Source organism: Siniperca chuatsi, linkage group LG4 (assembly GCF_020085105.1).
Source record: "Siniperca chuatsi isolate FFG_IHB_CAS linkage group LG4, ASM2008510v1, whole genome shotgun sequence".
NCBI lineage: Eukaryota > Metazoa > Chordata > Actinopteri > Centrarchiformes > Sinipercidae > Siniperca > Siniperca chuatsi.
The window spans coordinates 8,304,461-8,318,766 of NC_058045.1; the positions used below are offsets into that span (position 1 = coordinate 8,304,461).

General features: G+C 38.9%; 1 protein-coding gene across 2 annotated transcripts in view; it reads left to right on the forward strand.

Moving 5' to 3' along the window:
• The window catches only part of LOC122874682 (cyclin-dependent kinase 17-like), a 35,812-nt gene that overhangs the window by 9,001 nt on the left and 12,505 nt on the right, over positions 1-14,306 (forward strand). Inside the window, exons 2-4 of one of the 2 annotated variants that reach the window (XM_044192881.1) lie at positions 3,082-3,230; positions 11,456-11,620; positions 12,832-12,965. In XM_044192881.1, coding sequence (XP_044048816.1) covers positions 3,104-3,230; positions 11,456-11,620; positions 12,832-12,965 — 426 coding nt within the window. In that variant the 5' untranslated portion in view covers positions 3,082-3,103. Of the gene's footprint in view, positions 1-3,081; positions 3,231-5,659; positions 5,804-11,455; positions 11,621-12,831; positions 12,966-14,306 lie in introns of those variants that run through there. The other variant, XM_044192882.1, reaches the window with a different exon arrangement.

Genomic DNA, 14,306 nt, shown 5'->3' on the forward strand with positions numbered 1-14,306 from the left:
AATGTCAGAGTGAGGGCTAGAACCATCGATTGTGCTCATTATCGATTAATCTGTCCAATATCCATTACAAGTTCTTACAGCCTAAAGTGACATCTTCAAATGTCTTGTTTTGTCCAAAAGCCAAATATATTCAATTACAGTGATATAAAACAGAGAAAAGCAGCAAATCCTCACATTTAATGAGCTTGAACAAACAAATATTTGGCAATCTTGCTTTATTAAATGACTGAAATGATGAATCAATTATCAAAAGTGTTGCAGATTAATTTTCTGTTGATTAATTGACGAAATGTTAAAGATCTAATCAGAATGTTTATTAAACATCGAAATCCGAAACATGCTGGGAACTTTACATCCAGTGTGTCGCTTGTTGTGGGGAAAAAACACAGAAAACTGTCGCCACAAACTCTGATGCGGAGACTATTAAATCATCAATGTTTTGATGGGTAAGTTGTCCCCTTCAGGGCACCCTTCAACAGTGGGAAATGGGTTCCCATCAGTTATAAGTGTACTATAGTGTATATATACTCTATCTATAGAGGACATGTTGCAGGCTGTGTGTAAGGCTGCATGTGACAAATATTGATGGCCAGAATCAAACCGTGAACGTCACGGCTACATGGTTCTTAATCCTAAACCACCACTGGATGCATTCTACTGTCACGTTACACGGTATTCAAGTTCCGACTTTTCAGCTACCTCACTGCTATCTGAAGCTGTGCTATATGAAGTGTCCTTGTGTAGTTTAAGTGCTCATGATCTACAGTTTAATATTTCGTCTTTGCACTGTCCCAGTTTGCTTTGGCCTCAAGCCCAGTTCAGGCAGACGGTTGCTGCTGTGCGCTGTGTGGAGGGAATGAGGGCAGGCTCACTGCCTCTTAAAACTCTGTGTACAGACTGTTTAAACCAGCCGCTGTAGCTCTAAATTTACAGATGATTCAGCAGCTGTATGGCCTATTTCTCACACCAGATACTATATCTTCACATACAGATGTTTGTGGGCTGTTTATGCAGAATGAAAGTTTTAAACCAAGGCACTATGTTTAGAAACAAGTTTTGTTCATTGATTGGCTGCCGCTGTCATCTGTTGTAACTTTTTCCCCGCTCTGACTTGTTTCAAGTCAAATCTGATTTGCCAGTTTGGGCTGATGCTTCTCCCAATCTCCACTGCAATAATCAGCAGCAATTTTGATTATATATTAATCAATTAAGTCATTTGTCAAGCACAAGTACCAAACATTCTTTGTATCAAGCTTCTCAAATGTGAGGATTTGCTGCTTTTCTGTTTCATATTGTTATAAATTGATTAAGTTTGGGTTGTGAACTGCTGGTTGGACAAAACAAGCAATTTGGAGACTGGGAAAGATAAGCATTTTTCACTGTTTTATGACATTTCAGACTGACTGTTAATGGAAGAAATAATCAACAGATGAATTCATAATGAAAATAGTTGTTAGTTACAGCCCTATTTTGAGACACTGTGTACACTAATGCAGGTAAAAAAAAATTGACTGAACTGAAGTTAAAATCAGGACTTCTTAAAGGATTGGTTCATATATTTTCAAGTCTGACCTACCCTAGCTGTAAGAAAATGCTGTCCGGGGAAGCACAAAGAGGGAATTTCATTCTGAAAAGATGTTAACTGCAGAATTAACCGCAGAATGAGGACTGTGGATTTTGCCCCCCATCACTTACATTAAAATCGCTTTAGGAAGCGATCTCTTTGCGTCCAGTATGGACAGGAAGAAAAATGACAGTGAACAAAAACGGTTTCAATGTACATATAGCCGCGAGAATATTTCTTCAAGAAAGACTTGAAACATGTGAATCCTTTTGACTGATGATTCAAATCATTAACATTAGTGTCAGCCATACTCTGTTCTCCAAAGGCAATTAATACTTTCCCACAAATTGTCTCTGCCCGAGTGAGTAAGTCTGCATCTCTAGACAGAATTAAGGTTATGAGTGATATTTGGAAGACAAAAGGCTGTCACTAGGGAATAGTTGACAGGCAACGAGCCCTGATGGGCTGTACTACTCATGTGTTTTCATGTCTGGCCTTACTCATCGTCGTTGCAGACAGACACTTGTCCTGATCTGCAGTAGTAGTGGAGTCATCATCTCTACACTGAGGTCACTGGGAGAGGCTGCTTGTAATCTGCTCCTGCCAAACATTCCCAAATATCTTCTGTCTTGGTTTGACATCTTTTTCCTCTCCTCACACAAATTCTCTCACTGATTTTCTCTCTCACACACACACACACACACACACACACACACACACACACACACACACACACACACACACATACTGTCTCTAGCTCTCACAATAAGTTACTCTCATGCACACAGTAAATGTGGCTGGAATGTGGGATGTGGACTCGATGTGGCCCAGGCTAGTCCTGCTCCATTCAGCAGCAAATCCCCTGGTTTAGGATTTGCTTTTACAGTCCGGTGTGCCAGGGCTGTACTCTAAACTCACCCTAAGAATCTCTCACCGACTTGTCATGTTTTCCCAGGGGAGGAGTACAAGGTAATGTGCCTGAATGAGCTGAGTCATAATTAACGTCAAAGTGCTGATTGGTCCGTGTCATTGTCAGATACCCGGTGATCTAACAATGTTCGTTTTCAGTTTGAATCTTGATGTGGGATTGTGAAACATGGCCACAGGCGGATGAGGTATATGCTTTTGAATTAAAGGCAACTCAGATTACAGATTTTGTCAGTGAAATGTCAAGGCCCACATCAACACTACAGCTTTCAAACAGTGATAGTATTCTTCTCTAACTAAAACAAGCTCTACCTGTTCTTATTGTTTCATTTCATTGTATTCATTGAAGTTTTATGACGTTTTATCTCTCTTTGTGTTTTATAATGTGTTTTAATTTTATGGCTTTTTAGTTTGTTTTATTCTCTTTTTGTTTTAAATGTACTCTTTTTTTTTTATTGTAAAGCACTTTGTAACGGTGTTTTGAAAGGTGCTATATAAATCAAGTTTATTATTATTATAAGTATTATTGTTGTCTTACACAGGTTACAACCACAAATCAAATGATTGTTTTTTTTTTTTGTCATCCTCAGGCCTCCCCTTCCCGAGAGCTCCATGGAGAAGATGAAGAGGTTCAAGCGACGTCTCTCTCAGACGCTACGAGGCAGCCACACCATTGACGAGTCGCTGTCTGAGCTGGCTGAGCAGATGACCATCGAGGAGAACGGCCTGAAGGACAGCGGTGAGTTTTATAAGCGGTTTGTAAATGTTGATGTGTGTGAAAATGGGAGGAGCCGCTGTATCCAAAAATACTTCTGGATACAGCGTAAATTCCCATTTTAATGTTTTTTAATGGTATTCTCAGTGTTCTTCAACATACTAACACGATCTCCTGGATACTGTAACAGTTGTAGAGGTCTATATGTTATGGCCATTATTTCAACACCCATGAGCCGCTGACGTTGCAGTAGAGGAGAAGCCAATCAGAGGCACAAATTGAGAATGCTTTGTTATTGATTGAATTTGAAACAAATCTGTAATATTGCTGGCTTCATCTGTTAAAGTAATGTTTTTTGGCATTCATATAGGATTTAATGATATGGCGATATATACATGTCAATCCATCTAATAGTTGTCGAAATATTCACTAATCAATGAGCAGGACTGCTTTATGACAATGTTGGATTTTTATATGATTTTTGCATCAATGTAACTTGTTTTATCAGATATTTAATTGGCTGGATTTTCCTGTTTTTCAATTAGATTTTTCCAGAAAAATTTATATTAATCAATTAAGTCATTTGTCAAGCACAAGTACCAAACATTCTTTGTATCAAGCTTCTCAAATGTGAGGATTTGCTGCTTTTCTGTTTCATATTGTTATAAATTGATTAAGTTTGGGTTGTGAACTGCTGGTTGGACAAAACAAGCAATTTGGAGACTGGGAAAGATAAGCATTTTTCACTGTTTTATGACATTTCAGACTGACTGTTAATGGAAGAAATAATCAACAGATGAATTCATAATGAAAATAGTTGTTAGTTACAGCCCTATTTTGAGACACTGTGTACACTAATGCAGGTAAAAAAATTGACTGAACTGAAGTTAAAATCAGGACTTCTTAAAGGATTGGTTCATATATTTTCAAGTCTGACCTACCTAGCTGTAAGAAAATGCTGTCCGGGAAGCACAAAGAGGGAATTTCATTCTGAAAAGATGTTAACTGCAGAATTAACCGCAGAATGAGGACTGTGGATTTTGCCCCATCACTTACATTAAAATCGCTTTAGGAAGCGATCTCTTTGCGTCCAGTATGGACAGGAAGAAAAATGACAGTGAACAAAAACGGTTTCAATGTACATATAGCAGCGAGAATATTTCTTCAAGAAAGACTTGAAACATGTGAATCCTTTTGACTGATGATTCAAATCATTAACATTAGTGTCAGCCATACTCTGTTCTCCCAAAGGCAATTAATACTTTCCCACAAATTGTCTCTGCCCGAGTGAGTAAGTCTGCATCTCTAGACAGAATTAAGGTTATGAGTGATATTTGGAAGACAAAAGGCTGTCACTAGGGAATAGTTGACAGGCAACGAGCCCTGATGGGCTGTACTACTCATGTGTTTTCATGTCTGGCCTTACTCATCGTCGTTGCAGACAGACACTTGTCCTGATCTGCAGTAGTAGTGGAGTCATCATCTCTACACTGAGGTCACTGGGAGAGGCTGCTTGTAATCTGCTCCTGCCAAACATTCCCAAATATCTTCTGTCTTGGTTTGACATCTTTTTCCTCTCCTCACACAAATTCTCTCACTGATTTTCTCTCTCACACACACACACACACACACACACACACACACACACACACACACACACACACACACACATACTGTCTCTAGCTCTCACAATAAGTTACTCTCATGCACACAGTAAATGTGGCTGGAATGTGGGATGTGGACTCGATGTGGCCCAGGCTAGTCCTGCTCCATTCAGCAGCAAATCCCCCTGGTTTAGGATTTGCTTTTACAGTCCGGTGTGCCAGGGGCTGTACTCTAAACTCACCCGTAAGAATCTCTCACCGACTTGTCATGTTTTCCCAGGGGGAGGAGTACAAGGTAATGTGCCTGAATGAGCTGAGTCATAATTAACGTCAAAGTGCTGATTGGTCCGTGTCATTGTCAGATACCCGGTGATCTAACAATGTTCGTTTTCAGTTTGAATCTTGATGTGGGATTGTGAAACATGGCCACAGGCGGATGAGGTATATGCTTTTGAATTAAAGGCAACTCAGATTACAGATTTTGTCAGTGAAATGTCAAGGCCCACATCAACACTACAGCTTTCAAACAGTGATAGTATTCTTCTCTAACTAAAACAAGCTCTACCTGTTCTTATTGTTTCATTTCATTGTATTCATTGATGTTTTATGACGTTTTATCTCTCTTTGTGTTTTATAATGTGTTTTAATTTTATGGCTTTTTAGTTTGTTTTATTCTCTTTTTGTTTTAAATGTACTCTTTTTTTTTTATTGTAAAGCACTTTGTAACGGTGTTTTGAAAGGTGCTATATAAATCAAGTTTATTATTATTATAAGTATTATTGTTGTCTTACACAGGTTACAACCACAAATCAAATGATTGTTTTTTTTTTTTGTCATCCTCAGGCCTCCCTTCCCGAGAGCTCCATGGAGAAGATGAAGAGGTTCAAGCGACGTCTCTCTCAGACGCTCTGAGAGGCAGCCACACCATTGACGAGTCGCTGTCTGAGCTGGCTGAGCAGATGACCATCGAGGAGAACGGCCTGAAGGACAGCGGTGAGTTTTATAAGCGGTTTGTAAATGTTGATGTGTGTGAAAATGGGAGGAGCCGCTGTATCCAAAAATACTTCTGGATACAGCGTAAATTCCCATTTTAATGTTTTTTAATGGTATTCTCAGTGTTCTTCAACATACTAACACGATCTCCTGGATACTGTAACAGTTGTAGAGGTCTATATGTTATGGCCATTATTTCAACACCCATGAGCCGCTGACGTTGCAGTAGAGGAGAAGCCAATCAGAGGCACAAATTGAGAATGCTTTGTTATTGATTGAATTTGAAACAAATCTGTAATATTGCTGGCTTCATCTGTTAAAGTAATGTTTTTTTGGCATTCATATAGGATTTAATGATATGGCGATATATACATGTCAATCCATCTAATAGTTGTCGAAATATTCACTAATCAATGAGCAGGACTGCTTTATGACAATGTTGGATTTTTATATGATTTTTGCATCAATGTAACTTGTTTTATCAGATATTTAATTGGCTGGATTTTCCTGTTTTTCAATTAGATTTTTCCAGAAAAATTAAAGGGTATATAGAGATTGGAAATTTTGCAATATAAAATTACATATTCAGTGATAGAAGATTTTATACATACCATCCACTACTACATTCATAGGTCTTTGTTATGTACATGTTCCGTAATTGCTTTATTTAAACCTGGCAAGATGATTATTTATGGCTAAATCTGCAATGATATGATATGTTTGGTTCCTGGTTCATAGAGGGAGCGTTGGTGCTGCAGGAGAACAGTGTTGAGTTGGAAAATAATGATATGAAAGAAGAAAAGTGTTTTGATAGGCTCCATCAGTTTTGGATTTTGAAACTTATACTGCAGTTCAATTGCTTTTTATCTCCATCACTAAGTGACTAAGGGAAACTGTAGTCCAACCGTTACCATTAGCAACCAAGATTGTCATCATGACTTTTACAGAAAAGTGACTTGGGTTTATTCAAATGCTAGACTGACATGTAAAATTTTCAGTGCATGGCTGAAATGGGATTTATTTGCTGGATTTTAATGGCCTTCAGCTTGCCATTAGCACAATTTTAAGCTTGATGATTTGATTTTTTTTTTTTTGCTGAAATGCTCTTTGGGAGTTGTAGTGTACTTTTGTTCTTAAGCTTTTACATACATCCAAGCCTTGGAAATCATCTAACTGCCAGTCACTTAACATTGACTATTCAGAAAATGACTGACTTTTCCAGAAATAGCTCCTTCAACTTCATAAATCTATAGAGACTATGGTCAGCTTGTCTGACATGACTCTTTGTTTATGTTACTGTAGAGACACACTGTTCCACACTTGCAGATACTATAGTCGGTCACATCATTCATTTGGATCCTACTGAAGGTTGTGGCCTTCAAGGCATCAAAATAAAAGCAGAGTGGCACAGCAGCTTATCTCTGCTGATATTCACAAAATCTGCAAATGGGAGGGAGCATGCCTCGGCGTGCTACCACATCGTTGCCATGGCGCTCAGGATCTGGAAACATTCTAGAGTTTCCATGACATTGCCACGGCAACTTGGATGACTTGGTGAAACCAGCCAGGCATCTTGATGCATTTTTCCCTTTTTTTTTTTTTTGCGTCTTTCAGCTCTTCTTCTTCTCTTTTGGCCACCCCGAGGTCCCCCCCAAGCTTCTTTCAGGCCTGTCCTCAGTTTTCCTCTCTTGTCTTTTGTTCCAATGAGAAGTTTTTTCCTCTTCTTCAATCAATCAGATCGTCTGCCCCCCACCTCCCTCTGAGAACTAACTGGGCTTTGTAAAGAGCTTTTTGTATAGTGATTAACACCAGGTTTGGCCAGAATGTTCTGTGCTTGGTGAGTGGGGACACAATAATTTTGTGTGTGTGTGTGTGTGAGAGAGAGAGAGAGAGCTGGCATGAGGGGATTTCAGTAGCCTGTGTAACAGTAAGTAGGAGAAGAGACAGAATGGAGTAGCCAGATGAGATGTGATCTGAACTCTGCGATTGGGGAAAGCGTTCTGGTCCTGATCTGATTATGTAACACTCAGGCCAGCAGCAGCTGCAGAGACGTAAGGGAGAGGTGGCATAAGGACTTTACATGGGGGCTTTCTGTTTTCATGGAAATCTAGGAAATGCCTCATTGGTGTATAAGGGAATGTTGATGAGTGCAACAAATTGATAACATGGCTTGTAATATAGGACATACCAAATGTTCCAAAGTTTTGACATCTGTGCTGACAAAACTGTTACGTAGTGAAATGTGTTTTTTAGTTTAATGAGACCAGTTCACCCACAGTACTCTGCATCAGCCTTGCAAAGGCAGCCTGAATCTTGTGAGCTTAATTTTGCGATACGATTTAAGTCTCTAAAAAATGCACTGAGAATTGGTTGACCCAGGCAAATGGAAGCCAGACAAATCAGAAAGCTATGGGGGGTAGTTAAGATGATGACGTGGCTTGCTTCCTCTCAAAGCTCACAAATCTTGTTAACTATTTATTACAGGCATTGTAGATATAAAATTAAGCATGACACTTTAATATACATTTGACTGAACAGTTGCCATGTTTTTCCAGTTTGACAATGAGGGCCAGTGGTCTATGACAGCCCAGTCAGGGGTGCTTTTATCTACTTGGGCGTAGGAAGGGTTACTGTGATGAGGCTAGCAAGGCTACAGTGACTGATACTAAATATTAGGGTTGGTTTATCAATTCTAACTCTCAATGAAAAACCTAAAAATCTTTGGAATATTATCATTTTATTATGTTCCGATACCGCAGTACGTACCTGTATGTACCTGTAAATGTAAATGTACCTGTATGTGGTTAAAATACAAATAAACGTGTTCTCAAATCATCCAACAAAAACTGCAACCCAAAATTACAAACAAAGAGCTACAATGTGAAAGAAAAACTGAGAAACGCAAAGGAAAACTATAGCCCTTTTTAAACAGAGTTCCTGCAATACTGCCATAAAGAAGACCCGTCATTACGGTGGCTTTGCTTTTTTTTTTTTTTTTTACATTGAACCAAACAACACATATAATGTTGCCCCAGTGTGTGATTTTCAGATAGCATGCCGGCGTTCCGGGAGCAAAAGAGGCGAGACATGTAACACAACAGCGTTGGCGTCTAGTGTTTACAGAGACGCTCTGTTACTACCTCTGCTGTCGGCTTAACAGCAGCACAACAATGCCTCCCCATTCCGTGTTTGTACGTTTTATACAGAATGAACATTCCCGCCTTGAACAGGCTGTATAAAAGGGGCTTATGACTCGCAAACCAAAAGACAGGCAATACAGTCACACTGAAGCTGTGATTTTTAATTGCAAATCACATTTCTTTACATTTCACATTGTAGCTCTTTGTCATGTTTTGGAATGATAGTAATTTTGCAGTTTTTGGCGGATGGTTTGCCTCAGTAGCCTATGAGGTATGGCTAAAATCTTCTGTCAGGTTATATAAAATTTTATATTATGATACATATATATATATATATATATATATATATATATATATATATATATATATATATATATATATATATATACATATATATCTTATGAAATAGTTCATTTTGTGGAAATCAGAAGTTGTTAATGGCCAGAGAGGAATGTGTTTTTGGCAAATCTAGCAAATAAAATACCCAATCAAAGTATTTCATAAAATTAATGCAGAAAATCTAAAAATGTGCATCTAAAAATCCAATATTGCTGTCAGTCAGTCCTGCTTGTTGATTCGCAACATTGCTCGCAATGTCTACTAAAACTAGGGATATTATACCCCTGACTTGTTCCCATTGCTGGTGGGCTCAGTCTCATTCCAATCTCTACACATTAACCCTAATCTTCTCTGCCTCCGTTTGGGTGGAGGGTTCATCCATGTTGACCCTTTTTCACATTTTCAGTATATCCAGGGCCATCCCAAACCAAACAATGTTGAGTAAGGGTGAACTTCAAAAGAGATCATGCACAAAAAAAGTCATAAACACCTAAAAACGTCTTTCTCTCTGACTCTGACAAACTAATGTATGTGCTCCATAAACATCTTTCTTTTCTGTGATGGAATCATCTACTCTATAGCTTTTGCCTAATCTTTACTGCCCTCGTTGCACATGTCCTTCAGTTTCCCTCTGTCTGAACTCTGACTGCCTGCCGAGCAGCTTCTCTGGGGCTCCATTTTCTCCCCACTGTCACAGTTGGTGTTTTAGTTGGTGCTACTCCCTACATAATAAATCTTTCACCTCCGTCAGCTGCATTCTTGCTTTTGGACAAATGTTCCTCTGTCAGGCAGTTGTAGACCCTTTTCTCAAAAGAGCCAAAATACACTGCTGAGACTACAAGACATTTTGTTTACATACTAGACTCTCTCACTTCTCTACTTTTGATATTGGCTATTAACAGTATAAGGGTTACACTGGATGCGAGACCACATTGTAACTGCCCCAGCTCTGTTTACAATTAGGTAACCCTTGTTTCTGTGAGAGGCTGTAGGAATGTGATAATCTGGAAAAATCAAAGCACGTTAAGAGTAGACTGCACATTTTGTTTTGCATAGCCTGAATAATTACTGTTACTTAGAAGCTGCATTGTTTTTATGATGATTTCAGGTGTGCTAAGAATGACATATTATATTATCTTCATGTTAACAAATGTCAATACCCTAAACTGTTAATTTACAGCACACAATCTATTGTATAATCTGTATAACGATTCATCAATTTCCTTCAACAGTCCTTTACTTTTATCATCTCTGTCTTTTTTTCTTTTTTCATGGATGTTGCTGCAGTTCTTTGTTCTCAAACCCAGTGTTTTCTTCTGTTCGTCAGTCTCACTCTGTTTGACATTTTTCGTTTCTCTGTTTTAAACATGTGGAAAATAAAATTCATTATTTTTTCATTTATGGAAACACACACTTTATGTGGAATAGTAGTTGTTTAACATGCAGTTAACTGATATTACATGCAAATCTAATCATCAGTAGATTACAAGTTTAAACCTCTTATGTAACGGCGATTATTTTATGCAGTCTGGTGTTATGCTATGTAATCAGTAATGTATAGTTAGTGCATCAGAAAGCTTTAGTCAGTTAGCCAGAAATTCCTAAAATCTTCCAACCTTCCAATTGCCATTCAAAAGTTTAACTTTCAGCCAACAGTGAATGTCAGATTGTTGCTTTTGGCAAGTTGTCAGAAAAACGCAGAAGGTGTGGAGGGAGCAGTTGTGATGGAGTATACGGGTGCCTTTAGAATGGAAGTAAACCTGAGGACTATGGGGGAGACAAAAGAGAAAATTCTGGTGGGATTGGATCTTGTGCCTGTAGGTGTGTGTGTGTGTGTGTGTAAGGGGCAGCAGTATTAATCATTTAAACGAGTGGACACTCCAAATGCATATTGTAAACTTTTTTTGGTCTATCGGTCTCTCAGTATCCATGCTAATAATGATGTTATTGAGCAGCTTGGGTATTGCGCCATAATGTGACAGATTCACATTAAATACAGTTTCTTTGTCAATGTCATTATAAAATTCTGTGTTTCTGTTACCAGTTACATTTATTCAGTCACAGACTCATGTGCTTAGTCAGCCACAGAGCACTGTGCATCCATACACATATAAAATTAGTTGTGTTTTTTTTTTTGTCATCATTTAACAAAAAATGTTGTCTTCTTCCGCAGAGCCGATAGTGAGAAATGGTCGTCCTCCGTCGGCCCACAGTGTCCACTCCTTCCTCCACCAGTACTCAGGCTCCTTTAAAAAGCCCCCGCTGCGACGACCTCAGAGCGTCATTGGAGGAGGCCTGGGCTCTCTCATGGTCATGCCTCGCAACGGCAGTCGCCTCGGTGAGACACACACACACACACACACACACACACACACACACACACACACAGGCTGGGATCACATTTGATATTTGTCTTTCCTGTGACTTTAAACAGAGGTTTAGTACAGGAGATTTCTTTTGTGTTAATAGGTCGAATCTGTTTAGAAGTTGCTACAGTGGCTAGATTTTATTCCAGATATTAATTCAAATTTGGATGTGAAGCTGCTTGATTCAGCTGTTGAATAGCTCAAATAAATGTCTAGATGTAGAATATCCTCAAAGCTACATATAAAATCTCTGTCTTACACATTTCTACTGAGTCAACTGAGCCTACACACACACCTATATCCTTCTATCTTTGTGAGGACAGTCATTGACATAATGCATTCCCTAGCCCCTTACCCTAACCATCACAACTAAATGCCTAACCCTAACCCTATCCATAACCTAATTCTAACCTAATCCTTAAAACCAAGTCTTAACCTTCAAACAGCCCTTTGAAGTTGTGAGGACCGGCCAAAATATCCTCACTTTCCAAAAATGTCCTCAATCTGTAGGTAAAAAATGTCTCAGTTCTCACTATGTAGCAAGTACACACACACACACACACACACACACACACACACACACACACACACACACACAGTGACATATTATGTGAAAAAACATGTGCTCAAACAAACCACTGCTAGAGGCACATGTTAGCGCAGACACACACTTACATATCAGTACAATCATTCCATTGTTACATTCAAGTCATTTGTTAAAAAATGTGTAAAAATAATGACTTTGGATACTTCCAGCAAACCAGCAGCTTGGATTCTCAACCCAGATAAAATTTAAATTCACAATATTCCCTAATATAAACTTAAAGCCTGGAGCAAATTGCAATGTGCTTTATATGTATGAAACCTGAGTTTGTTTAGGAATGGGAAAATAAGTGTGATGTGTGAATTTGTCTTGTAAGGCCCCATGGCAATGAAAGAAATTAAATCTATCAGTCTAACTTATTAAACCTAATATACATGTATACCCTCTGCTCGACACAGCCAGGAGCTTGATAATAACAGAGGGGCTCATAAAAGTGTCCAAGAGAGTGTTTTCCTTTCCTGTTGAAGTCATCAGCCAGTGTTGAGCCCTGCCCTGTTTTCCGCAGACCAGCTCCATCTGTCGAACTCAACCTCCCATCCTCCTTTTCTCTCCCTATTTTGCTTTCTTTCTCTACTCCAGACATCGTCCATGAGAACCTGAAGATGGGGTCGGACGGGGAGAGTGACCAGGCGTCGGGGACTTCCTCTGATGAGGTGCAGTCGCCCACGGGTGTTTGTCTGAGGAACAGAGGGAACAGACGCATCTCTGCAGAGGTGGGATTTGTTTCTCCCTGTTTTCAGACATTCATTGTCCTTGCATAGAGCCTTTCAGCTTTTTAAATGGAGGATGTGTTGTGGGATATGAGTCACTGGCTACTATTAAGAAGCTTTGACGTTTGAATATGTTACTGTTGAATCATGACACCTTTATTATTTATGTAACAGGTCAGCCATCCACTTTGTTGTTGAAGGTAGGTTTTGATTAATTGTCCTGAAAAGTAAAAGAATCTAAGCATTTGACAATGGACTTTTCTGCAAGTATTGGTATATAATAACCTGTGCATTACAGCTCCATGCTGTAACTCAGCGTAGGCGTATTCTCGTCATGTGTCATGAACACGCAGAAGTCCTCAGCTGCCCACATTATATCAGCAGGACACACACACACACACACACACACACACACACACACACATGCACACAGGGACTCCACATACTGTACTGCTGAACATACGTTTGAAATCTGTTTAAAAAAAGTTTCAGACAGTTTTGTTGTTGTCTAAGAGGGATTTCATTTTTACCACAAGCATTGTTTTTAATCCAGGGCGTGTGATTTTGCACATATTAAACACAGTGCAGCGTTATTATCTCAAAATCACAAAGTTTAAACATTTGAGAACAAAAGCAAGCCACTGTAAAGATGAAGTTGTTATGGCTTGCACCACGCAGAGTTTTATTCAGCAGAGCATATGGAGTGACAGACGTGCACACAAATGCTAAACCAGATGAAGAGTGAAAGCTTTAATCCAGCTGGCTCGTCGCGACACATGAAAGGCAGTGAAATAAGAGGAGAAATCATTTTACATACCTCTTTATTTTAAGGTAACAGATAAAGTGTGCTCAGTGGGGTTTTCTTGAATTTTGCAAATTTTTGACATTGACTTACATCAGAGTATTTTGTAGTTTCCAGTAGTAATTAAAGAGAATCAGATGGACAAAATGACATCAGTGTTTGATGCTTCTTTCATTTGTTTAGTGTTCAGCATAATCAAGAATTCAGTCTTAAGTCTTAAACCTTCAATCTTAAGCAATGTAAAAATACTGTATATCTCAATGTGTGCATAATATTACTTTAACAACAAAACCATTTTAACATAAGTTCTGACATGTTTGGATTGTAATTGAGTATTTTAGACTGTGTTTATCTCTCTTTCCCTACAACAAGACTGGGTCCCTTCGGTCCATCTTATAGGATACTAATCAGTGTTGCCAACTCCTGTGAGATAAATAAGCAAACTCAGCTTCAAAAACAAGCCCAAAACAAGCCCAATATTAACATAGCCTGTTACAGCCTCAATGTAAACAGGCTCAATAAATGAGCCTGCAACATATTAA